The sequence below is a fragment of the Ursus maritimus genome, unplaced genomic scaffold (assembly GCF_017311325.1).
Source record: "Ursus maritimus isolate PB19 unplaced genomic scaffold, ASM1731132v1 scaffold_3, whole genome shotgun sequence".
Lineage (NCBI taxonomy): Eukaryota > Metazoa > Chordata > Mammalia > Carnivora > Ursidae > Ursus > Ursus maritimus.
In genome coordinates this window covers 14941429-14968927 of record NW_024425563.1, presented here as the reverse complement: position 1 = coordinate 14968927, position 27499 = coordinate 14941429, and the positions used below count along the sequence as shown (strand labels likewise).

General features: G+C 39.9%; 1 protein-coding gene across 1 annotated transcript in view; it reads right to left on the bottom strand.

The window, feature by feature from the left end:
- The window catches only part of KIAA1549 (KIAA1549 ortholog), a 115990-nt gene that overhangs the window by 9558 nt on the left and 78933 nt on the right, over positions 1–27499 (bottom strand). Inside the window, exons 17-20 of the mRNA XM_040644537.1 lie at positions 26905–27058; positions 21335–21652; positions 10831–10877; positions 4899–5056 (exon numbers count right to left, since the gene is read on the bottom strand). Of these exons, the coding sequence (XP_040500471.1) occupies positions 4899–5056; positions 10831–10877; positions 21335–21652; positions 26905–27058 (677 nt within the window). The remainder of the gene's footprint in view (positions 1–4898; positions 5057–10830; positions 10878–21334; positions 21653–26904; positions 27059–27499) is intronic.

Sequence of the window (27499 nt, the reverse complement as noted above, 5' to 3'; positions counted from 1 at the left end):
GGGCTCAATCCCATGGCCCTGAGATCATGACCTGAGCTGAAATCAAGAGTCAGACACTAAACGACTGAGCCATCCAGGCACTCCAAATTCTACCAAACATTTAAAAAAGAGTTACTACCTATTCTGCTCAAACTACTTCAAAAAACAGAAGAGGAAGGAAAGCTTCCAAATTTATTCTACGAGGCTAGCATTACCCTGATAAAGACATCACAAAACAAAAAAAAATACAAACAAACAAACAAAAACTACAGGCCAATATCTCTAATGAACAAAAATGCAAAAATCCTCAACAAAAAATGAGAAAAACAAATCCAACAATGCATTTAAAAAATCATTCATCACAATCAAGTGGGATTTACTCCTAGGATGCAAGGGTAATTCAATATTCCCAAATCAATCGATGTGATACATCACATCAACAAGAGAAAAGAACAATACGATCATTTCAATAGAGGCAGAAAAAGCATGTGACAAAGTACAACATCTATTCATGTTAAGAACCCTCAAAAAACTACGTTTAGAGGGAACGTACCTCAACATAATAAAGGCCACATATGAAAAACACACAGCTAACATCATACTCAACGGTGAAAAACTGAGAGATTTTCCCCTAAGATCAGGACGAACAAGACAAGGATGTCCACTCACCACTTTTATTCAACATAGTATTGGAAGTCCTAGCCACAGCAATTATACAACAAAAAGAAATAAAAGGCATTCCGATTGGTAAGGAAGAAGTAAAACTTTCACTATTTGCAGAGATATGATACTATATATAGAAAACCCAAAAGACTCCACCAAAAAACTACGAGAACTGATAAATGAATCAGTAAGGTCACAGGATACAAAATCAATATACAGAAATCTGCTGCATTTCTATATACTAATATTGAAGTGTCAGAAAGATAAATTAAGAAAACAATCCCATTTACAATTACACCAAAAATAATAAAATATCTAGGAATAAACTTAACCAAAGAGGTAAATGACCTGTATTCTGAAAACCATAAAACACTGATGGAAGAAACTGAAGATGAAACAAACAAATGAAAGATATTCCATGCTCATGGATCAGGAGAACAAATATTGCTAAAATGTCCATACTACACAAAGCAATATACAGATTTAATGCAATCCCTATCAAAATACCAACAGCATTTTTCATAGAACTAGAACAAATAATCCTAAAATTAGTATGGAACCACAAAAGACCCTAAATAGCCAAAGCAATCTTGAAAAAGAAGAACAAAACTGGAGATATCACAATCCCAGATTTCAAAATATACTACAAAGCTATATCGATCAAAACAGTATGGGACTGGCACAAAGAGGCACAGAGATCAGTGGTACAGAACAGAGAGCCAGGAAATAAATCCACAATTATATGGTCAACTGATCTTTAACAAAGGAAGCAAGGACATGCAATGCAAAAAAGACAGTCTCTTCAGCAAATGGTGTTGGGAAAACAGGACAGCAGCATGCAAAAGAATGAAACTGGACCACTTTCTTATACCACACACAAAAATAAACTGAGAATGGATTAAACACCTAAACGTGAGACCTGAAACTATAAAAATCCTAGAAGAAAGCACAGGCAGTAATTTCTCTGACATTAGCCATAGCAGCATTCTTCTAGATGTCTCCTGAGGCAAGGGCAACAAAAGCAAAAATAAACTATTAGGATGACATGAAAATAAAAAGCTTTTGCACAGCAAAGGAGGGTGTTATGCAACTAATGAATTGTTGAACAATACATCAAAAACTAATGATGTACTATATGCTAGCTAACTGAACATAATAAATAAATAAATAAAACAAAAAACAAAACAAACAGGTAACCTATGAAATGGGAAAAGATATTTACAAGTGGCATATCCAATAAAGGGTTAGTATCCAAAATATATAAAGAACTGATACAACTCAACACCAAAAAAAAAACCAACCAAAAAACAAAAAACCGCACAAATAATCCAATTAAGAATGGGCAGAAGACATGAACGACACTTCTCCAAAGAAGACATCCAGATGGCCAACACCGGGAAATACGCTCAACATCACTCATCATGAGGAAAATGCAAATCAAAACTACAATGAGATATCATCTCACACCTGTCAGAATGGCTGAAGTCAAAAAAAACAAGAAGCAACAGGTGTTGCCAAGGAGGCAGAGGAAAAAGGAACCCTTGTGCACCATTCCTTGGAATGCAAACTGGTGCAGCCACTCTGGAAAACAGTAAGGAGGTTTCTCAAAAAATTAAAAATGGAACTACCCTACAATCCAGTAATTCCACTAGCAGTATTTACCCAAAGAAATGAAAACACTAATGCAAAAAGATATATGCACCTCTATGTTTATAGCAGCATTATTTACAATAGCCAAATTATGAAAGCATGAATGGATAAAGAAGAGGTGGTGTGTGTATAAATGGAATATTACTCAGCCATAAAGAAGAATGAAATCTTGCCATTTGCAATGACATGGATGGAGCTAGAGGGTATAATGCTAAGTGAAATAAGTCAGTCAGAGGAAGACAAATATCATTTGATTTAACTCATGTGGAATTTAAGAAACAAAACACATGAACAAAGAAAAAAGAGACAAAATAACAGATTTTTAACCTCAGAGAACAAACAGGTGTTTACCAGAGAAGGGAGGTGGGGGATGGGTGAAACAGGTGAATGAGATTAAGCGTTACACTTATCATGATGAGCACTGAGTAATGTATAGAAATGCTGCATCACCATACTGTATGCCTGAAACTAATATAACACTATATGTTAAGTACATTGGAATTTTAAAAAAACTAAAATGAAATTAAGTAACTAATTAATAATAAATAAATTAATGCACACATTTACACACTGATTCCCTTATTACTAGGCATTTAGGGGGCTCACAATTGTTCACTGTTATGAATAATGTTCTAATAAATATCATTGTACATGTAGTTTTTTCCCAGTATTTGGATTTCTTCGGGGAGGAGAAACCTAGATTCTCAAAAGTGGAATTACCAAATCCAAAGCTCAGTAAGTCGTATTGCCCAGCTGCTTTCCAAATGTTTAGTGATTTATACCACCACTGAAAATATAATAATTGTAACTGACACTCATTGAAAGTTTACAACATGCCAGGCACTATTTTGAGCCCTTCGCATTTGTTATCTTCTGCAATCCTCAAAACAACCATAGGAGGTTAAGTACTAACACATTATGCCCACTGTACAGAGCAAGAAACTGGATACTACTGTCATCACGCTACATTACTATGAGAAGATACAAGACTGAAATAGTGTCTCGCCATGGTTTTAATGTGCATTTCTTTAGTAATTTTCAAAGCTGGGCATTTTCCACATGTTTACGTTCATGTGATACACACCCCACACAAATATTCCTTCTGTGAATTCATTTTTCCTGTCCTTTGTCCATTCACGCTCTGAAGTCTGCCCACTTATCAATTTATATGAATCATCCTCTAATAAAAATACCTCATGGACATACCTATCTGCTGAATACTTCCCTAGATGCTATTTTCCTGTTGCGTTTACTAATTTTTAGACATAGATATATTTGATTTTACACAGCAGAAAGGTAACTCTTCCAGTGTATCTTAATATTTTCTATTACAAATTTTTACACAACATAATCTCTTATTAGAAATTATTAGAAAATAACATCCTCTTCAAATGTTTTATATGTATCATTTCTCTATTCTTCTAGATTAAAGATGAGTATGTCTGAATTTTGTTTGGGATATGAAATACACAACAATGTTCAAATAAGCAATAATTAGCAGGAGAAACAAAACTCACTGTAAGCACAGCATGTGTAAAATATATGAAATCCTGTAGGATATCCAGATATATTATTTGTCTTATTGACTGATAAACAATGCAACATAAAAGAACTTCCAAAGAAATCATAATGGGTAGTAACCCACCAATTATTGCAAGTTTCAAACTGGCTTAAACTAGTTCCTTGATGACATTATAAAGGTTGGTATTGTCGAGAAAGTTAGAAAATAGTAAAAAAAAAAATAATAAGCTATTTAACATGTAATGGCTCTAAAGCTTCCAACAGGAAAGGTGAAGAAATGAAAATAAAATGAAAAGGAAAATGAAAGAGTGACGTTGAGCCCTTGTAAACATAGTTAGATGGGTATAATGAACTTTGAGGATTTTTCAGAGTATGCTGAGCTGTACAAAAAAAAAAAAAAAGAGCTTAGAATCTTAAACTGCAGAGATGCTTCAGGAACAATGAACAACGTTCCCAAATACAGCATTCATAGTATCAACTATTCACGAGGTGGAGTTCCAGGACGTGAAACAGCAATTTTTAATTCTGGGCTTCAAGACTGGATCTCAGGTAAACTGCTGGGACAGACCAGCCAAGTGCCACATAGGAATCTCAGCTCAGCCATGTTGGGCCCTGCCTGTCACCTCATCACGAGGACCAAATGAAACAAAAATCTCCCTCAGGTCACTGGCCAGCAACCTTCAGAGCTGCTTTATCACCAGCTGGAAAAATGCCTTCTTTAGAACAAGCACTTGTTCTAACGCCATACCAAGTGCTCTGCAACACATCTCTCCGTTCAGCCTAAGAATTTAGAAACGTCTTCCCTGGAAGAGCTGTGCGGTGAACTCCATGTGAAGGACAGCTTCTGAGACACAGACTCAGGAACAAATCAGAGGCTGTCAGTCGGGATCTCAGCCACTCCCTCTTCCCACTTCCCCCGCCTACATCTCCACCAGGATCCAGGGGAATGTGACTCAGACCAGGGGAGGAGGTCACGGAACACTGGGACACCAAAACGCCAGGAAGTGAGACGTGTCCTCTGCCAGAATGCAGCCAAAAGCGAGGGTTATCTAGCTCAGAAATGCAGGCTAAACAGCCACGTGTACCTGTGGTGCCCCCGACAGGCCGTGGCCGGGCCACCGATGGCACGTCCTCAGAGTAGATCCCTCGGGCGGCGAACGGGGCTTCAGCCGATGCCTGTGGCTGCTGGGGCTCTGCGGGCACCAGCTCCGAAGACTGCAGCAAACCGGGGCCAAAACCTGGTCTGAAGGCAAAGCAAGCCCAAGCGTTAGGACCACACGTTACCCTGGCTCTGGCATTTTATTAGTTCCACCTTCAGCCCCACAGAAAAATAAGACCTCTCTGTTGGTGTATTACCCGTCTCCTCTCCTGGAACACGAGCTCCCTAAGGGCAGAGATGTTTTCTGTTTGCTCGCTGACTTATCTCCAGCGCTAAGAATGGTGCCTGGAATACAGGTGATGCTTGATAAGTCTCTGCGGGGTGACTGAAGAGGAAACACCTTAGTTTACAGACCACATGAAGGTGCAGGAAAGTTCCAGGGCCTGTGCACCTTCAGCATCGGACTAAAGGGCTGGTTCCCAACCTCAGCTGCACGTTAGCATCTTTTAAAAACCCCGATGTCCATGCTGCACCCCAGACCAAGGAAAACAGAATCTCTAAAGACAGGACCCAGATACGGCGGTTCAGACTTCCACTGATGATCCTGATACTCATCGCGGCTGAAAGCCAGTGCTCTAAAGTGGGGGTTCTCAAACTTTTTGGTCACAAGACGCCTTTACACTCATAAATTATTGAGGATTCCTGAGAACTTCTGTTTCTGTGGATTGTATCTACAGATATTTCTTGCATTCAGAATTAAAACGAAACATTTTTAAATACTTATGCTTAAAATTGATTTAAAAATAACAATATTAAGCATCTTACCTGTTAACACTTTCTCAGGAAATCAACTCTATTTTCTAACCCCTCCCCCCTCAAAAAAAGTAATGAGAAGAGTTTTCCATTTTTTCAAATGTCCTTCATAGAAGACATCTGGATTCTCATATACTTTGTATTCAATCAGTTCCTGTAGTTATTTTAAGAAGAAAATCTGAACTTACATAAATACATAGTTGGATAAGGAAGACCTTATCAGATGATACTCAAATAATATTTCAGACAAATATTCTTTTTTGATATACCAAAACTCATCAAAGTTTCCTTAAAGGTTAGCGGCAATATGGAATCTGAAACAGTATCAATTAACTTTTTATACTCTGTTACAGAAATTCCACTGGTCTATTTTACACTTTGAATGGACCCATGAATGATTTTATGACATAAGTCATTTGGAAAATATGAGTTCACTGAGTTATGGAGACCTCCTAGATATTGATACATTTCATTTGGTAGTATCCAAAAAAACCACGTTCATTAATATCACCATTGAGCTCATCAGAAAAGTCTTTTAAGTACTAGGATGTTGTCAAGCACCCAGTGGCAGACAAAATTTAAATTTTCACTTGAAAGCTCAATTTTATCATTGGCAACAAATCCTGTTGGTTATTTTTCTTGAAGTGACAGGCTTACTTCCTTTATCTTCAAGACAGTGTCTGCCAAGCAACCCAAATCTGAATAACGATGTCTGCCAACTGATCATTCAAACAGAAAACAGAGCAGCAGTACAGATCCGTTCTCAACACAAACCACTGAACAGGTGCTTCTCCTTTAAAATTCCATACTTCACAAAGCACTTTATATGTATTTCCTCTTTTGTCCGACAGATGATGAAAGACTCAAGGGTTTACTTTAAATAAAATTAATAATTTGTACGACTTCATCGAGGACATGCTAACATAACTAAAAACCTGGCATTTTTTCAAAAAAACTGATGGCCCGGTGGTGAGGAATAGGAGGACTACTCAGGCCATTAGGTGTCTCTGCCTTGACTCATGCTAAGGTTCCAGCAGTTTCATCTACCACTGCTTCTGCCCCTTAGTGTAGCATCAACACATTAAAAAATAAAAAAAGTCAAATAATGCTTTAATATTATTATGAAACACAGTTTTGACTTCATAGACCCCCCCTGAAAGGGTCTCAAGGGCCCTCTAGGGGTCTGAGAATTCGACTTGAGAACCACTCTTCTAAAGAAACTCAAGAATAAAAAAACATGATAGTCTAATTACAGTTCTTTGCAAATGACAGTCAACCAGTAATTAACAGTTCAAACTAGTTTGACAAGAACATAGACTGACTTGCCCCTATTCTATAGTCTTATTTCTGGAGCACATCTCATAAATTGAAACCCAGGCTATTTATATTGCTCTCTTTAGAGAACTGTTACTGTTTTAGGTTGACCTTACAGATCTGAGAGCGTAACATAAGGCATGTTCCTCCTTCAATATCTGTAGACTGGAGTTCACCTAATCAATTCATAATCTCTTGACCATCCACCGAAGAACTAGCTCTTGCCCTTTAGTTATTTCTACTTTACCCAATTATCCTCCTCCTGACTACATGTGCATCCTGTTTATCCTAAATTGTGTGTTCACAGTTCGGTGTGATCCAAATCGCCCAGAATCCTTTAACTTGAGTAACCATAAAATTGGTCATCCAAACCAGACTGCTTTTGAGAGTCAAGGTTATTAATAATTACGCTAGAAAACAGGTGTAAACTGAACTGAACTGGGCAAACCAGATTAGATGGCCTCCATCGTTAACTTCTGCCCCGGATCACCTTATCTTCACCCGCTCTCTTTACTTTTGTTGTTTTCGGACCACAAAGCAGTGCCTGCGTTGGGAAGGGGGTTGGCAGAAAATAAAACCAGCCCCTCTGAAAATGAGGGCAAAGAAAGAACAGAAAAAAAAACGAGGAAGCAGATAACATTCCTACTTCTACGTGACTTGCAGTCATTGAAAGGATAGTTGAGTACGATTTCTGAGATTAACTCTGGTTTTCTGCAATTTCTTCTTTGTAATAAATCATTTGTCCACTCGTGTGCATCTGCTTATGGACTCTATTCTGTTCCTCTGGTCTGTTTGTCTAGCTTTACAGTGATACCACACTGTCTTCATTACCCTACAGTAATTTACAACCTTGAGAATAGTCCTCACACACTATTCTTTTTCTCAAGGTGTTTGAACATTGTTAGCCTTTTGCATTTCCACATAAGTTTTTAAAATCAGCTTGTCAGTTTCCACATATTTTTTTAAAGACAACAAACTACTAGGATTCTGAATGGGATCACAATGAATCTGTAGATTACTTACTGGAGACTGATACTTTAAATATACTGAGCTGCCCAATCCATGAGCACTTTCTTTAGAGGGCCTGACTATCTTTGGTGAGATTAATTCTGAGATATTTTATGTTTTTTAATGCTACTTTTGCAGCATCTTCGAAAGTTTTTGTCTGTTGCTCATAAACAGAAATAAAACAGATTTTTGTATGCTTATCTTACATCCAGCTATTTTGTAATTTATCTATCTTGCTAAATTCTCTTAATTCTAACAATTTATATGTTGACATTGAGGATTTCCTACTTAAAAAATATATATATCATTTGAGAATAATAACAGTATTATTTCCTTCCTTGAATTTCTTAATCTTTGTTCTTCTCCTTCTCCTTCTCCTTCTTTTTTTTTTTTTTTTTTTTTTTTTTTTGCTTCATTACACCATCTAGACCCCCAGGGCAATGCTGAATAGAAGTAATGGAAGCAGCTATCTTTGTCTTGCTCCTATTCTCAAAAGGAGAGCTTTTAACATTTCAACCTTAAATCATATTTGCTGAAATAAATCTTATCAGATTAGACAAGTTCACTTCTATTCTTTGTTTGCTAAGATTTTTACCACAAACGGATGTTGAATTTTATCAAATGCTGTATTTAGTGAAATGAGATTTCTCTCCTTTATTCTCCGCAAAGTAGTGAATTATACTGGTTGATTTTTCAAAATGTTAAATTACCCTTGCAGTGTTGGAATAAATCCAGTTTGGCTGTGATATGATATCCTCTCGTATACAATGCTGCATATGCTTGCTAATATTTAGTTTCAAGTTTCTGCATCTACGTTTATGAGTAAAACTCATGAACCCTTAATGTTTTCTTTCCTGCAATTTCCTTTTCCTTGTCTCATCCTTGATATCAAGGTTATGCAGTCTTGGGGCACCTGGGTGTCTCAGTCGGTTAAGCATCTGCCTTTGGCCCAGGTCATGATCCCAGTGGGATCAAGCCTTGCATAAGTCGCCCTGCTCAGTGGGGAGCCTGCTTCTCCCTCTGCCTCTGCCTGCCAATCTCCCTGCTTATGATCTCTTTGTCAAGTAAAAAAGAAAAAAAAAAAGGTTATGCAGTCTCAAAGAATGAGGTGCAGAGCATTCTGTTTTTATATTCTTTAGATTAATTTGTAGAACACTGGCATGTTTTCTTCCTTTGGTGTTTTCAGTAGAATTTACCATTGAAGCCCAAAGTTTTCTTTGTGGGAAGAATTTTAGGAATGATTTCAATTTCTTTAATAGTTACATGACAATTCAGGTTTTCTCTTTCTAGGAATTCTTCCATCTATCTTATTTCGAAAAAAAAAAAAAATTCTTTCTATTCTTTCTTAATAAACTCTACCCCCAAATGGAGCTCAAATTCACAACCCTGAGATCAAGGGTCACATGCTCACTGACTGAAGCAGCCAGGTGCCCCAGAAATTTTCCATTTAAAAAAATTTTTTAAAGATTTTATATTTATTTTAGAGAGATAGAATGTGAGATAGAGCATGAGAGAGAGTAAGCAGAAGGAGGGGGGAGGAGTAGAGGGAGAAGCCAACGTCCCCGCCGAGCAGGGTGAGCCCCATGTGGGACTTGATCCCAGGACTCTGGGATCATGACCTGAGCCAAAGGCAGACGCTTAACCAACTGAGCCACTTTTCATTTTAAATTGAACAAAAATGTATTCATAAAATCTTCTTAATATCTGTGAAATCTTTTAAAAATCAGTCTTTTAAAAATCTGTCAAAATCTTTTTTATTTCTAAAAGATCTGGATTAATATGTTCTTCTTCATTCCTCTTATTGATAATGATGCACAGCTTACTTGATCAAGCTCTCCAGGGATTTATCAATTTTATTAGCTTCTTTTTCAAAGAACTAACTCCTAGCTTTGTCAATCTTCTCTATTACGGTACTTTTTTTTCTATTTCATTAATTTCTTTTTCTTTTATTTTTTTTTTAAGATTTTATTTATTTATTTGAGGGAGAGTGAATAAGAGAGAGCATGAGCAGGGGCAGAGGGAAAGGGAGAAGCAGACTCCCCTGCTGAGCAGAGAGCCCAACACAGGGCTCGATCCCAGGACTCCGGGATCATGACTTGCGCTGAAGGCAGACGCTCAGCCAACTGAGCTACCCCGGCGCCCCTATATCATTAATTTCTATTCTTATTTTTATTATTTCCTTCCTTCTATTTCCTTTAGATTTAATTAGATGTTGGTTTGTGTTTTTTTTTTTTAACACTGAGATGAATGCTTAGATTATTGGTTTTCAGCCATTTTTCTTTTCAAATGTATTTTGATTCATGTAAGGCGTCGGCGTCCCCCCTAAGTGTGCCTTGAGATAGATCCCACAACTTTCACTGTGTCAAATTTTCAAGACTCCAAGCCGCAAGAGTCTGTCCAAAGTTTTACTCAGCTTCTCAGTCGCCTCCTCTGGAATTAGCAGGTCCCTGGGAGAAAGTTCGAAAGGCAGGGCTCATCTCTCTGGATTTCCTGGATCTTGGCCCCACACCACTTCACTGTCATGTTAGCTATCTGAGTTTGGTTTTGTTTTATTTTAGCATCTTGTCTAGCTTTTCCAGTTGCCCTCAGCAAATTATCTAGTCTGTCATTACTAGAAGACCTTAAATTCTACCTTTTTTCTCCTCTTCAGATTAGCCCAAGACAACACACAACTAAGAAGTTTTCATCTGCTCTAAATATTAGCTCAAAGAAGTGAGTTAACAAAATTTTTAAAAACAGCCTATGTGAGGAAGTCCTAATGCATTTTCTCCTGAAAACTTTACCTCGGCAATGGGCCTGATGGGGGAGTCATTCCATAGTCTTCATATCTCTGGAAGAAAACCAAAAGAAGATGAAGATTAACATTCCATGCTTATTAGAAAGTGACAACAGGAAACTTAAAAATTTGGATTTGCAGGATTAACTGTCAAGAGAATTATTTTCTCGTAAAAGAGTTGGCATGCCATTGAGGCATGCTGCCATCAATAATGCCAGAAGTTTCGGCTTGGGAAACTGGGCTACCATGCTTTAAAAAAACACACACTAATTTCTAGACCTTTCTTTCTTTTATAAAAACATGAGTAACAGAAAGACTTCTGGCATCTCTTCTTCCCTACAGGCTCATTCTCTATAAATCTGTTTCTTCTGCTAAAAAGGTAGGCCTTCGTGGCCACACTTCGTACAAATGACTCTACCATCATGGGCCAAGATGGTCACCAGAGCCAGCAGGTTTCCAGCAGCAATTCAAATATACTCATAAAACTAAAGTATGTGAGTGCTGTACTGTGTTGTAGAACATCGTGGAAAGAGAAAGAACACAATGAGAACCAGAAGTTAGAGAGACACTTAAAGATGAAGTTAACACCTTCAGTTTCTGAAAGTTTTCTGGTTCCAAGGAGGCCCAGCCATACTCCTGACCTTATTTTCCATCCAGTGCCCCATATCCTTCAATCGGCTTTTTTAACTTGGGCTCATCTCAGGTAACCATGTGTTCTTTGGCTCAAACAATATCAATATGGCATCGGGTTTAAAGAAACATGTACCTATGTTGTGTTCCTCATGAAATCAACACATCCTGACCCTAACATTCGTGGGACTCCTACTTCAACACTTCTTTCAACAACTGTGAATTGCTATTTGGGAATCAGATTTCTTAACAGAGTGGTAACTCTGGACAGAGTCCATCCAACTGTAGTCAGTTTGAACCAACTGGTTGTCCAGGATCTAGAGCCCCCAGTGAAGTTACTAAGTCAGCCTTGCTTTGGGACCTGCTCTCAAATTAGGTATTTTTTAAGCTGTAATGATTAGTATTTTGTGGTAAGTGCTATGAGCACTAACCCTGGCCCCAGTAACAGCAACAAAGGGCTCACTACCTCTATTTTATCGATGAAATCAACTCACAAGGAAGTTAACTAATTTCCTCCTAATAAGTCTTTCTGACTCAAAAGACGAGCTTTTAACCATTGCACTGCACTGCCCATGGTTCCCAAACCAGATTTCCCCCCTTGAATAAATCTCTACTTTGTGAAGAAAAATAGAGGCTTTGGAGTGAAACAGACTAGTCAAGCTACTCAACTTCCCTGGGCCTATTTCCTGATGCCAAGAAGGATAGAATGAACCCTATAACTCATACAGTTTGAAGGGATTATTATGTATGAAACTGTGCTCAAATTACTTCACCTTCTGACCCTCTCTGCTTCCATCCCCTCGGGAGAGGGGGGGAGAGGAGAACCTTGTAGAGTTCCCCAAATGAGGTCAAACAGCCAAAAGGGATTATGGAAGAAGGGAAGAATAGAAGAAAGAGGAGTTTCAATTCCTTTTCAAATAATTAAAGGGAAATCTGACACCAGATAAAGATTGTTCACAGTGGCCCCTGTATTTTTTAGCAGTCTGAATTTTTTAAACATATTCATATGCAAAATAAAACAAAACAAAAAAAGATCAAAGTTTACATATCAGGATTTCAGGAGGTCTAGTAAGTGATAAACTAACAGAAAAACACTGAAAACTAGCTATCTACCTGTTTTGTTATTGTGGTACGAGGGATTTCAACTCCATTGTAATCAGAAAAAAGGAAGTGATTTTTCCAGAGAGTGCATGCCCCAATGAAAAGGATTTAAAAAAAAAAATCATAGACATAATGACAGGTGTTTACTTTAAGTGGGTCATATCTATATAAAACTTTGGGCAACAAAATAGAAATTTAAGGTTTCAACCAGCAATGTCAAATAAAAATACCATTTTAATGCATCCCTTCCTTCTACTCAGTATAAAACAGGCCAATAGAGCAAGAAGGCATGTTAAATGGTTGGTGGAGTCTGGGATGGGTCTGCTTGTGAAATGTCCTGGTTCAGACAACCATACTTGGTACTTAGAAGACTGCTCCAGGGAGATTAACTTCATTCAGGAAAGCAGAAATACGACCTATCAAGTGGCCTTCTCACCAATGCATAACTAACCCTTACAGTGGCCAAAAAAAAGATTAAAAAATGTCATTAGATGGTAAATAAAGGTTCATGTGGTAACTGAGGACATTCTGAAATCTACATTATTGTAGTTTTTACTGTAGTCAGAAGAAGGGAATAAAAGGTGATCAGGTTCCTCCTGACGACAAAAAATAATTTATGACCAATTTATAAACATGATAAAATTATATTAGATATGCACAGATACAGCCAATGATTCTGGTTTTCCACTAGATTAAACTGCTATCATCATCAAAACATATAAGGGTAACATCAAAGGCCCATGATGAGAAAACAACTCAGTTAAGAGTGTTTATAAAAATCTTGCTATGGATTTGAGTTCTTGATTAAGATGGTGGATTAAGGCATTATCACAGAATTGTTCATCTCCAAAACCTATGAACAATGAACAAATAATAAAAATAATAATACAAATCACTCAAAAATTATTGCTAAAATTCACCAGCAGAAATCAAACAAGCAAAGAAAGGAACAGATTCATACCATAAACTGAGAAAACTAGCAGCCAAGGAACAAAAAAGGACTGTGGCTGCATAATGGGAAAGTAGTAAGAATAGCAATTCCTTTTTATAAGTTGCTAAGAAGAGATGATAAAACAATAGAATGAATGGAAATGGGAGACCCCAGAACTGAAATAATTTGGGACCTAATTATTGGTGGAAATGATTTGAGGACCGAAACAATGTGAATGTGACTCTAAGAAATCAACTAGCAGGGAAAAGAATAGATATGGCTCCAAACCAAATCATTGCCACAGAGAAAGGGCCCATGATAATCATAAAGAAGACAGAGAAACCAGAACAAAGCAGCTAAAGCCATTAGAGAATAAAAAGATAGGTACAGAAAACAAAGATGAGCAGATACGAAGATAATTGGTATCTTCAACTCCAATAAATAGAATAGAGTAAGAAAATTATGTCAGATATAAAAGCAAGTTTCCCTGAAGTGAATGAAAGAGCTGAACCTGAAGATCAAATGGACACTGGCTATTCATGGGGGAAAATGATTCAGAAACACTGGCTGAGCGCCCAGAATTATTTACGCTTCCTAGCAGGTAGGGTACGTACATCCCTTACCAGGAAAGGGGAAATTAAGATGGCCACAGATTTCTTCACAGAACAATTCAAAAAGCATTAGGAGCAGAGAGAAATAACACAGAGATGCCAGTGGTGAACAAGGTCATTTCGGGAAGTGACATGAGAACTCTTCCCGCAAAACTCAAGGCTAGGTCAAGCGGCTCCTGTAGGCTTCCCCGTTGGTGCTGAGTCCCCCTGTCCTCCAGAGGATGCATCTACTGTGTCAGCCTCTCCGCTCCCCAGCCTGCTCAACACCAGTAAATGGCCTTTTACCTGTCAGCCACCACCCTGACATCCTACATTCAAGACTGGAGGCAGAGGGACAATCAGGTAGTGCTTGCAATGGTGGTGAGAGATGATGGTGGCTCCTGACGTAATGTGGAAGATTCGAGAGGAAGAATCTACAAAGCTGCAGCACGTTGAACTGACACCAACTCCCTGTCCTTGCCCTTCAGTGCAGTCTAGCATTTCAACTGCACCCTCTAATCTGCACATCTCTTGCCCCTTGTCCTTTCACCACATTTGCCTGAGAAAGCCCACTCCTGGATCAACCCAACTGCCCCTTTTCTCCTTGTCTCCACCTGGGTATCTACATGCTGATCAACAGAACTACAGAACTTTAATTTGTGCCACTATAATTTTGCAACAGTCAATCTCAACAGGGTCTTCGATGCCACTAAGTAATGACTCTTGTGTCTCTAAATGGTTTTCTCACACTCTCTACAGTAAGTATGCACAATCTCTGCTCTCCCTCAAATCTCTTGCCCTGCCACACTTCCCTCATTCTCAGTAAATAACTCTGCTTTCTCCACTGTGAAAAATAGAAGCCACGATGAGATGGGAGGCCCCTCAACTTCCTGTCACCCACTACAAACATGATTGTATATGCACTCAACTCCTCCCCTCTCCTTGGAAGAAATACATCCCCTCATTTCTAAAGATAATTCCTCCTTTGGTACTCTGGATCCCCTTTCCTGTATTATCGAACTCTCCCTCTAGACTGGCGCAGTGCCATCAGCAGTCAAATACACTGAAGCCATGGAGAGTCTTCCTCTTGAATCCATGCACTGCGTCATGCTAGTTGGGGCAACCAACAACACTCACCAAGATTATTAGGACAACTTCCTAAATGTCTCCCTGCTTCTGGTCTTGCACTCTGACAAACCATTCTCCAGTCTAAAATGAGTGCAATCTGTCAAAAAGGCACACTGAATTATGTCTTTAGACTGCTCAAAACTCTTCAGTGTCTGGCCATTACCCTCAGGATGAGGACTAGGCTCCATCCCTATCGGCTTCCTGCTTTTTCTCTCCTCCCTCATGTCTCACCCCTCTTACTTCTCACTCTGTATTAGTAGTCCAGAACTAATATCACTATTAAGAACATTTTGGAGCAAAAATTTTAACAGCCTTATTTCATTATAATTGACGCACAATGAACGCACACATTAAAGTATACAAATTGTTAAGTTTTGGCAAATGTTGGTACCCACAAACCATGCTCATGAACCAGAGAATGAACATACCCATCACCACCCAAGCCTCCTGGTGCCCCTCCGTAATCCCTCTGTCCCATACCTTTACCCAAATTCACTCCATCCCTAGGCAACCACTGATCTGCTTTCTGTCACTTTAGATTAGCCTGCATTTTCTGGAATTACATATAAATCGAATCAGACAATATGCACTGTTTTTTGGTTGGGGGGGTAGCTTCTTTCCCTCAGCATAACTATTCCGAGACCCAACCATGTTGTCATATGTATAAATAATTCATTCCTTTGTATTACTGAGTAGTATCCCACTGTATAAATACAATACCATTTTTGTTTGTCTATTTGCCTGTTCATGTGCATTTGGGTTGCTTCCAATTTGAGTCTCTTACAAATAAAGCTGTCATGACGTACAAGTCTTTGTCCGGACATATGCTTTCATTTCTCCGCAGTAAATATTTCAGAATAGAATTGGGTCATAAAGAAGGCATAGGTGTAATTTTTTAAGAGACTGTCAAACTGCTTTTCAAGAGGTTGTGCTATGTTACATTCTTATCAACAGTTTATAAAAGTTCCAGTTGTTCATGTTCTAATAGGTATATAAGGGTATCTCATTATGATTTATTGCACTTCACTAAGACCTAATGAGGTTGAACATCTCTCCATCTGCTGATTCTTTGTACTTGTCTGCTTATTATCTGTATTCCTTCTTTGGTGACATTTGTGTTCAAATCCTTTCCCACTTTTTATGGGATTGTCTGATAATATGTTCAATTTATTGAGATTAGCTTTATGGTCCAGAATATGGTCTATCTTGGTAAATGTTCCATGTACTCTTTTTTAAAGCTAATTTTTAAATTTTAATTCCAGTATGGTTAACATAAAGTTTTATATTAGTTTCAGGTGTACAATAGAGTGATTCGACAGTTCTATATATTACTCAGTGCTCATCGTGAGAAGTGTACTCTTTAATCCCCATCACCCATGTACTCTTGAAAGAATGTACATGCTTTCTGCTCTTCTTGGGTAGAGTACTTTATAAATGTCAATTAGTTCAAGCTGATAATCAGTATTAACTCAAGACTTGTTCAAGTTTTCTCTACCTTAATGATTTGCTCTATACTCATTCTATCAATTATTGAAAGAGAAGTGTTGAAGTCTCTGCCTGTAGCTGTGGCTTTGTTTATTTCTGCAGGCAGTTCTATCAGTTTTTACTTCACATATTTTGATGCTCTATCATAGGCACATAAACATTTAGGATTTTACGTCTTCTTGATGAACTGACCAATATATTACTATGAAATGATCCTCTATATAATATTCTTTACTATGAGATCATTTTGGCTAACATTAATATAGCCACTCCAGTTTCTTATGATTAGTGTTAACACGGTTTATCTATCTCCAAACTTTTTTTTTCTTCTCCATATGTTTAATCTATTTGTGGCTTTATATTTAATGTGAGTGTCTTGTGAGCAACAGATAATTGGATCTTGAGTTTTATTCCATTGATAATCTTTGCCCTGTAATAGGAATATTTAGACCATTCATATTTGATGTGATTACTGATAGGGCTAAATTTAAATCTACCATCTTGGTATCTGTTTTCCATTTGTCCCATCTGTTCTTTGTGCCACTTTTCCTCCTTTTCTGCCTTCTTTTGGACTTCTTTTTTTTTAAGATTTTATTTATTTGTTTACTTATTTACTTATTGACAGAGAGAGAGAGAACACACAAGCCAAGGGAGGGGCAGAGGGAGAGGAGAGGGAAACAGACAATCTCAAGCAGACTATGCACTGACTGCAGAGCCCAACACCAGGCTCAGTCTCACAACACTGAGATCCTGACCTGAGTCGAAATCAAGAGTCAGATGCTTAACTGACTGAGTCATCCATGGGCCCCAAGACTGAGAGTACTTTTTATAATTTCATTTTTACACTTTTGTTGGTTATTAACTATTCCTCTGCAGGGTTTTTTTAGTGGTTGCTATGGAGCTTATATGCTATATTTTTCACTCATCACAGTCTACCTTCAAATGCTATTATTCCACTTCGTGTATGATATACGAACATCAAAACAGTGCACTTCTATTTCTCTTCTCTTGGCCTTTGTGCTATAGTGTTTTCATACATTAAGTTCTATATATGTTATAAACCCCCATACACTGTCATCCTTTTGCCTTAAATAGCCAATTATCTTTTTTTAATTTAAAAAAATAAACAAAAAGTTTTTAAAAATTATCCACGTATTTAGATTTCTAGTGTTTTTCATTCATTTATGTAGATCCAGATCTTTATCTGGCATCATTTTGCTTCTCCCCAAAGAATTTCCCGTAACATTTCTTATAATGAAAGTCTGCCAGTGATACATTCTTTCAGCTTTTGTGGTCTAAAAAAGTTTTTGAAAGTCATTTTCAGTAAATAGAGAATTAATAGTTTTTTTCTTCAGTTCTTTAAAGATTTGTTTCACTGTCTTCTGGACAATGAGAATTTTGCTGTCATCCTCACCTCTGTTCCACTGCACTACCATGTGTTCTTTTTCTCTGGATGATTTCAAAATCTTTGTCACTTATTTTGAGCAATTTGATTATATCTTGTGGTATAATTTTCTTCATGGGGGCGCCTGGGTAGCGCAGTTGTTAGGCATCTGCCTTCGGCTCAGGGTGTGATCCCAGCTTTATGGGATCGAGCCCCACATCAGGCTCCTCTGCTGGGAGCCTGCTTCTTCCTCTCCCACTCCCCCTGTTTGTGTTCCCTCTCTCGCTGGCTGTCTCTCTCTCTGTCAAATAAATAAATAAAATCTTAAAAAAAAATTTTTTTTTCTTCATGTTTCTTGTATATAGGGGGTCACCAAGCTTTGTGGATCTGCACATTTACAGTTTCCATCAAATTTGAAAAACTTTTGGCCCTTATTTATTTTTTTCTAACTCTCCCTCCCTTCTTCTGGGACTCCAATTACACGTATATTAGTCCACTTGAGGTTGTCCCCAGCTCACCAATGCTCTATTCATTTTGTCAGTCTACTTACTCTCTTTGTTTTATGTTGGATAGTTTTTATTACTATGTATTTAAGCTTACTAATCTTTTCTTCTTCAATATCTAATGTGTCAATATATAATCCCAAAAGTATATATTTTATCTCAGACATTATAGTTTTCACCTCTATATTGACTTGTATCCTTTAACATCTTCAATGCCTCTAATTAATACATTCAATGTTTTCTCTAGCTTCTTGAACATATGGAAGTTCATTAAAACTATTCTTTTAAAATCCCTGTCTACTAGTGCTGTGGCATTTTCCTGCCTCTTTGCTTATCTGGTTAGTTTTGAGTGGATTTCAGACATTATTAATTTTACCTTGTTTGGGTGCTATATTATTTTTGTTTTTTTAATAAATATTCTTGAGCTCTGTTCAGGTTCACGTACTGTTTTTATGCTTTGTTAGGTAGAACTGGGGAAGCTTTAACCTGGGGCTCATTTTGCTCCACTACTGAAGCAAACCAATGCTCCTTCTGAGTAATCTAACTGTTGCTCCTTGAATTATGCAGCTTTCTACTCTGGAAGGAGAGGAACTATAATACTCAGCTTGGCCTATCAAAACAAAATACCACAGAGTGGGTGGCTTCAACAACAGAAATTAATTTTGTTGCAGTTCTGTAGGCCAGAAAGTCCAAGATCAAGGTTCCAGCAGGGACTGGTTCATGGTGAGAGCTCTCTTTCTATCTTATAGACAGCCACCTTCTCGCTGTAGCCTTAGATGGCAGAGAGAGTGAGCTCTGACATTTTTTCTTATTAAAAGGGTGCCACAGTTCTCTCAGATCAGGATTCCAACATTATGACCTCATTTAGCCTTAGTCACCTACTTAAAGACCCTAGCTCCAATATAGCCACATGGGGTTTTAGACTTCAACATCTGGATTTGGGGGGTACACAATTCATTCTATAGTAGGAACTTATTTCCACATCTGTGTGAGGCCTGACGACTGTTCCCTCTAATCTTTTTAGGTGGTTCTTTCCCCAGTCTTACGCAGTTTCCTCATACTCTTAAACTGATCAGAACTCAGATGAAGATTCTTTGCAGATCTCTAGAATTCTCTGCTTTCTTGTACTCTCTGTTGTGAAATATAGCTATCTTTTCCTCCTCAGTCTCCAATTCTTTCTCAACTCAGAGAGAACACTGTGCTCTGCCTGAGGTCTCCCTCCCTGCACCGCAGCTAGAAACTCAATCAAGATAATAAACTGGCACATGTGTAGAGCTCAACTCATTTCTCAGCAATCCCTCTCCTTTGCTGCCTAATGCCCAGGACTGTGAAAACCCATATAGTGTGTGTGTGTGTGTGTGTGTGTGTGTGTGTGTGTGTATTTCCCTCCTTGTTATTTTAGTTGTTTCTGGAAGGAAGGTAATCCAACCTTGTTCCTCCATCTTGTCCAGAAGTTTGTACTGGACATTGTTAATTCTGTCTCTGCCATGTTTCTCTACTGCAACCATTAATTAACCTTCAGACTTCCACTCAGATCCCATTTTATCTACAAAATCCTTCTAAATATCTCACAGCTCAAGTAGGTGCTCCCTGGCTGTACTTTCCCCCCGCCAAGGCACCCACCATGCTATTTTAAAATGACTGCTTCAATTGTCCACATACCCCCTGCTGTAATGCAGAAGTTGGAGTTGTGCACTGTGCATTGCTGTATTCCCAACACTTAGCAGAATACCCAAATACAGCAGGTACTCCATAAATCTACCTGGATGAATAAACAAATGAAAGAAGCTTAAAGTGAAGAGAGAGCAGCTGAAGCCACATTCACTTTATCAAAGAGTTTGTTCTATATCATCCATTTCCTTAAAGATTATAAACTACCAGTTATAAATATGAAGTATTTAATATGTATAGTTGTAACATTAAAAACAACAATAATGAGATAGAATGGCATTTTTCCCTACATGGTAGCAGTTATTGAAGGAAACAATCTATTACTAATGGCATACTCTGAAAATTCAAACCAATTTTAGAGATAAAAATTCCTTTAACATATGTTCATCACCACCCAATTTCACCTTAATATGGGTAATGTAATCAGAGGACCCAGTATACACACTCCTTGAGAAAATGGGTCTAATTAACTTCCCTCCAGAGTCAAATGTTTAAGTCCAATCATCCAATCTGGAATTAGCAAAAAAATATTTAATGTTACATCCTTTAGTTTTACTTCTGCCCCCATGTTTTGAGAAGGCACATCTGAAAGGACTGATGGAATATGAAAAAAAAATAAAGGATAACAGGAAGATGAAATCCTGAAATGTTAAGTCCTAAGATGGAAACTTAATATTTGAAATGGTTGTCGTTGCCTGCCTATGTTCTTGCTGCCTATACTCCTGGAGCCTCAAGGACCACTCCAGTCCCAGGTGGCCTTCTAAGAAGAAGCCTAATGATTTGGTACATTCTAAACTGCACCTTTTATAAAGACATCAATGAGAATATGCTTTGACAGTTACCCCACACCCATTTCATGACACTGAAGGGAACCCAGGAAGAGACCCCCATAAAATACCAGAGTTGCATAAAAGGATGCCTCCAACATTACGAATTAACTTAGAAAAAAAAAACTGAGGCCCCTCAGCCAAGTTTTAATTCTTATCAAATGAAATCCGTATTATTGTAGTGATTCTGAAATTGAGGGAGTCAGGCAACAAAATTCCAACATATAGCCCATGAGAGAATTTTAGAAGGCCTGTACTTACGCTACATGGGTTGTTGGCCGTCTGAGCAGAGCTGTAGAAGGACCCCCACTGGGTGGCTCGCCTCTCATCCCTGGAAGGGGTGCTGCTCACAGGCAGGATGGCTGGGACACCCGGGCCTGCAACCGCAGCACTGGCAGGCTGGCTGCTGGGCGCCACAAGAGCAAAAGCGTCGTCCAGGAGGGAGTGCATGGTCTGGCGCGCCTCCTCAATCGATGGTTGGGGCGGAATGTACTGGGAGGCTGGGAAGGGCAGGCCTGGATACCTCCCCAGCTCAGCAGAGGACGGTGTCTGCACATCAGCCGGGAGGTCGGGATCGGACTACAGCAAGGCAAACAGCAAAGGGAACAAGGATCAGATGTGACCTTCTGTGGTGACATGAAAACAAAACTACAGGGCCAAAATGGAACTGAATACTTTTCACTGACATTGAGGAACAAGTTTACCATAAGAATTTTTTAAATGACAGCTATGGGGTGGCAGTGGCAGAGGGAGCTTGAAACGGGATGAAAGAAAAAAGTGAAAATAGTCAACAATCATTTGGCCAGCAAAACTCAACCAACTATCGAAAATGCATTTCAATACCTGCAAGTATGTATTTTTATTATATTCCCCTAAGAAGCCAAAAAACATCTCAGAGTCTTATATACTAAAATACCAAGTCAACTTTCCATAAATACCAAAAACTAAAGCAGTCTATTGACTATGGTAAGAAAATGTCTCCCTACACACCACAGAAGAGTTCAAAGTCACCACCATATTGCACATAAAGTTGTATGAACAACTTTAATACTTACTATAACAACTGCTTATAATAGTAAATAGAGTGTTTATTCAGAAACCACATGTCTTTCAGATGGAGCTGCCTCTGCATAACATGAGTCATCCAGAAAGGTTTAAATTATATTCTATACCTACTGTTGAAGAGGAAGGGACATTAGTAACAATTAAAGTTTCTTAAAATCTTACTTCCTGATACTGCTCTATGAGCAAAATGCTGTCGTAATATACACGGAGTCAACTCTAAGAGACAAAAGAGGAAACCGATGTAAGAGGAGGCCTTCCTCGGTGTCAGCGGTGCCGGAAACGCATCATCACAGTTACTGCCAGTGACACCCTGAAAAGAGAAGGGGCTCTGCACGAGGGGCTGGTGATCCTGTGCCTTCCGAGAGGGAGGGTGGGCTCCTTGTATCTAGAATGCTTTGCTCGTCCAACTGGCATAGTTTATTTAGCTCAGCTGGTTAGATCACCCTACTCAAGTGGCCAAAGAAGACATTCCTGTCTGTATTGGTGTTCGGATCAATGACTCTTTTACAAAGAAAAATCTCTGTTCAAACACATCCTCACTTTCAGACAACTGTCTAAAATACTTCCTTATGGGGCGCCTGGGTGACAGTCAGTTAAGCGTCTGCCTTCGGCTCAGGTCATGATCCCAGGGTCCTGGGATTGAGCCCCACATTGGGCTCCCTGCTCAGCGGGGAGCCTGCTTCTCCCTCTCCCGCTCCCCCTGCTTGTGCTCTCTCTCCTTCTGTGAAATAAATAAATAAAATCTTTAAAAATAATAATAAAATGCTTCCTCATAATTAGGTCCTGTCCAACAGATGCTCCATTATTATTCATGCCAGAGCCGAACACTAAAGGGCAGCAATTGTTTAACTCCAAACAGAGAGAAAACCATACTACAGACTGGCACACCACACATGGCCCGCAGACCTGTGGTGCTTGGCCTGTACAGTCTAAAAAAAGATAAAGAGCCAACATTTCTTAAAACCTGAAAATTTCATACTAAAACTCAGATTGCTGGATTCTCTTGGCAGAATCTGAAGCTGTGGCATCACCGAGCCCTGACTCCTCCCCAGAAACTGCCGTTGAGCTGTGACTGCCCTCCTGAGACGGGGCTGGTGCCCTTCCCCTTCCCCATTGGGTGATCTCCGTGCCATGGATGGGACACCTTGGTCCCAGAAGTCTGTTTCTCTAAAATTGGGCTATCCCAGGAAAGGTTCTACTAAGTGACATCTGTCACCTAGGAATTCTAAGTAACGGCTCTCGGAAGAGCTGTGTTCCCTTCCCTGTGACGTGGATAAAAGGTCCACATGCAGGCCCTTCTCCCATTCTTGGTTTTCCTGGGGAGTAGAGAGGGAAGACTGTGGCCAGTAATGTGTCACCAAGCTAACAGTGGAGTAAAAGGCGAAGTGTCTCTGTAAACACATCCCACTGGTAAGTGAAAGGGTCTCTCCAAAGACAGAAGCAATGTTCCTGGTGGTGGTTCCAGTAAATGACTAGGTAACTGTTCTTCAAAAAACAAAAAGAAAGCAAGAAAGCAACAACCGGCCCCAAGTGGAGTCATAGGCCCCCAGAGAGCAAAGCAAGACTTAACGGCACTTTCAGCCTCTCCCAGGAATGTGACCTTTAACCAGTCAATCTGGAAATTCCTGATCAGCACTAGTGAGGTAACCTGCACAACAGACCACCCCCTTTCCCCAAAGAAAGGTGACCTTGCCTGAAACAATCCACTCTTTGTTAGAAAACTTCCTTTTCTGACCCCTTCGATCTATAAAAACCTTCCATTTTGTACCGCCCCTCAGAGCTCTTTCTACTTGCTGGGTGGGATGCTGCCTGATTCATGAACTGCTGAATAAAGTCAATTAGATCTTCAAATTTACTCAGCTGAATTTCGTTTTAGAACACTGTATGGCAAGGAAACGAGCATGCGGCCACATAAAAAACTGCAAGCCTGAACTGAGATTCCAATGGTTTAACTTTTATACCAAGAAATACGCTGTGAAGCTGTGAAGGCGGGACTCCTGAATCCTGCCAAGAAAGCAAAGAGCTACGGGGCCATGACGTCATAGCTTCCCGTTCTTTCTTCCTCTTACAGTCTCCTCATTTGGCGGGCTCCACTACCAGCACCTTGCAGGCCAAGAAGAGGTCTTGTTCATTTTTCTATATCCCAACACCTGCACAGTGTTTCACAGATAAGTGGTACTTAATAATAAACGGGTAACAGTGGTCTGTGGAGGTTAAGGTTTACCCAGGATCCCTGTTGGAATTTGAATTCCGCTCTCTTGTCCCAGTCCGATACTTTCATTATTAGTTAATTTGTTTCCCTAGTACAGATTCACATCCACCTATCATTCCTCAGAAACACATGGGAAGTTTTTTTTTCCATTCAGTCATTAGAGGGGATGTACTCTGGTGCCTATTTTGCAATCCTTTGTGAGTATTTTAAGAGAATGATCAGATAGCCTGGTTGGGCGAGGACAATCTCAGCTTATGCCTGCTGTCCCAATATAATCATTAACAGAGCCTTCTATCACTCTCCCGGTGTCAGGTTCAGATGATAAATTAGATCAGGGGTAGACAAACTTTTTCTGCAGAGGGCCAAACAGCAAATATCGTAGGCTCTGAGTCACAGAGTCTCTGTTGCTCTGTTATGGAACTCCATCACTCAGCGAGAGCAGCCAGAGAGAACACACAGATGAACGAGCGAGACCATGATCCAATAAAACTTTACAAAAACTGGTAGCCAGCCGGATTTGGCCCGAGGGCCATAGTGTGCTGACGCCTGAATTATAATGGTAACCCTAGTTGCCAAGAAATACAGAAATATTTCTTTCACCGTAGGAGAACAGAGCTCATAACAAGAAGATATTTTGAGGGTAAAGTGTAAAATTAAAGAAAAAACATGTAGGTGTAGTAAAATCTTCAAGATGAAATACTACCTAAGAAAAAATGAGTTTCACAAAAAGGCATTATCTTTGAAAGCATGTGTTTCAGAATTTTCACAGAAAGTAAAAAGTCCAGCTGAGAAAAACTTCATTTTAGGGCATCTGTGAAAAACGAGGCTGGCTGACTGAGGTGGTGCTCTCCGGGGAAGGGTTTCTTTCCACCAGCTGAAGGAGGAACCTCTGCACTTACTGCTAAGAAAAAAAGCAAGAAGTGAAAAGATGATCCAGGCCCCCCTCAAAGGCGGCCTGATTTCAGATCACCAATGGAGACAAATGGAGAGATCCAGGGGAAGACACGGGACCCAAGGGCATCAGATGACAGGATTTGGGGCTACTTAAAAAAAGAGGGGGGACAAGATTGAAATAGCACTTGTGCAGATTTCCTTTGAGGGAATGAGCCCTGGCTGGCTAGGGAAGTAAGGGGGGAGAGAAGGAATGCCCCCTTCTTCTATTCATTGGTTTCACACATCACACCTGTAGGTCCCGTGGGAGACAAAAGCCAAAGCTTCAAGTGACCATCTGGGGAGCCAAGAAAACAGTCCTCCCAGATGAAGCCAAACACCACAGACGCCCCAACAACCACCTGTCCAAGGCAAAGAGCAGTACAAGAGCTCCATCTGCTGTAAGAACTGCCAGCACTGGCTCCCCTATCTTAGGAATTCATTCGCAGCCTCCCGAAACGACCGGATCATTCCGTTCAGGGGCACAGCAGCCTAGTCTGTAGAACCTTGCACCCTCTGGGACTGTACCGATCCTCATAAGCAGGTGTGACCAGTCTTCAGGACACTAGAAATACAGGCAGTTGCCAAGGAAAAGCCTGGTTCTTTCAGATGATCATGATTCAATGATATTTAGCCCCAATGTCAGTGCGGTGTTTGACATATTTGTGTAATTAGGTTTCCCATCTTTCAGGATTAGTTATTTGTGTAATTAGGAGACAATGGCTAAGGGCACACAAGCTCTATCCAAAGTGATCATGTACATCACAAACCCCTTCTCCAAGGATGTGGGTTTGTTTTTTTTTTCCTCGCTAGTTTCTCTCTAAACAAGGATGCCTCTGTACGTGTGTCTCCGGAAGGAGGAAGGGGTCTCGTGCAATGAGCCAGGCTTGCCCCCTGGCACAAGGCTACAGGTGTCCACTGTGTGTCCTAGCACTGCTGGCGTCAGCCACATATGGAGCTCCCTCTCTGTCTGGGGGCGTCTCACAGACCCTTGGGGAGGCTGGCCCTTTCTTCCCTACTCAATGGGGTCTGTGTATGTATGCCTTAAGTTATCAATGTCTGCCTTTGACACTTCAAGCAACTTGGAATGGGCCCCTTTCCTTTTGAAAACAAAAATATCTAATTCTGAATTTCTTAATTTCCATTAAACTTTTTCTTCCATTAAAATTATACACACACACACACACACAAATAAAATAAAATATCTTCTTAGCACTCCAGGAACAGAAAGGAGAGACGAAACCCTAAATATCCCTCCTATTACCAAGAAACCCAAACAATTCTCTGACCAGGGGAAGTAAAAAGAACTTCTGTTTTCAACCAACCTCAAGGAGTACCCACCCTGAAGCATAAGAAAACAGGGCTTGCATCCAGAAAGGACCAACACAAGAGTTGTATTTCCAGGGGCTCACTCAGCAGCCCACTGGTCTTTGTGACTCATGTCTCCCCTCAAAGGAGCAGCCCACCGGCCCCCTCCCCCCACCATGCCTCACTGCCCAGCTGGCCCTGGAACCTCAACCATCCGACACCACCACCCCACGGGGCCACAGCCATCACTGTTCCTTCTCCTTTCCCTAAGAGCCACCCCACCCTGACTCCAGAAGCAAGAGGTGGCATTACATACTGGGCAACCGATGTAGGCGGAGTTGTGGACACCAGGGGGCCTTTTGTAAGTGCCATCGCTGTCTGTGGTAATGAGTCTGTCCTTCTCAGCATCTCCGGGGCAGCCATTGACCTGGTGTTTCCGGCGTGGTTTGGGAGATCGCTTAATCCTGGAGCTTCCAGGGGAAAAAAAGAGGTTATCTTCATAGGAAATAAACCTTTCTGCCAGTAGGTTATCAACTGAACACTAAGTATTTTCTGAGCATCTGGGATATGCTGGCCACTGTGGTAAACACCCCACAGGATAAAAAAATGTGTAAGGCACAGACTCTGCTATAAGGAAGCCACAGTCTACCTGAGCATATTAAATCCATGAACAACACAGAGTCATTTTGGGTAACATATCACCATGACTTTTTTTCAGACACTGAGAAAAGGGCAAGGTCAATGTGAGCTACTGATATCATGGCTGGCTATATGGGGCCAGAACTGGGTCTTGAAGAGCAAGTAGGATCTGCAGAAGGGAAGGGATGTTGGGAGAGGATATGAGGTACAGGCACCACCATCCTGAGGGCCAGAAACAGGAAGCAGATGAATGTGGGGGGGGGGGGGGGGGG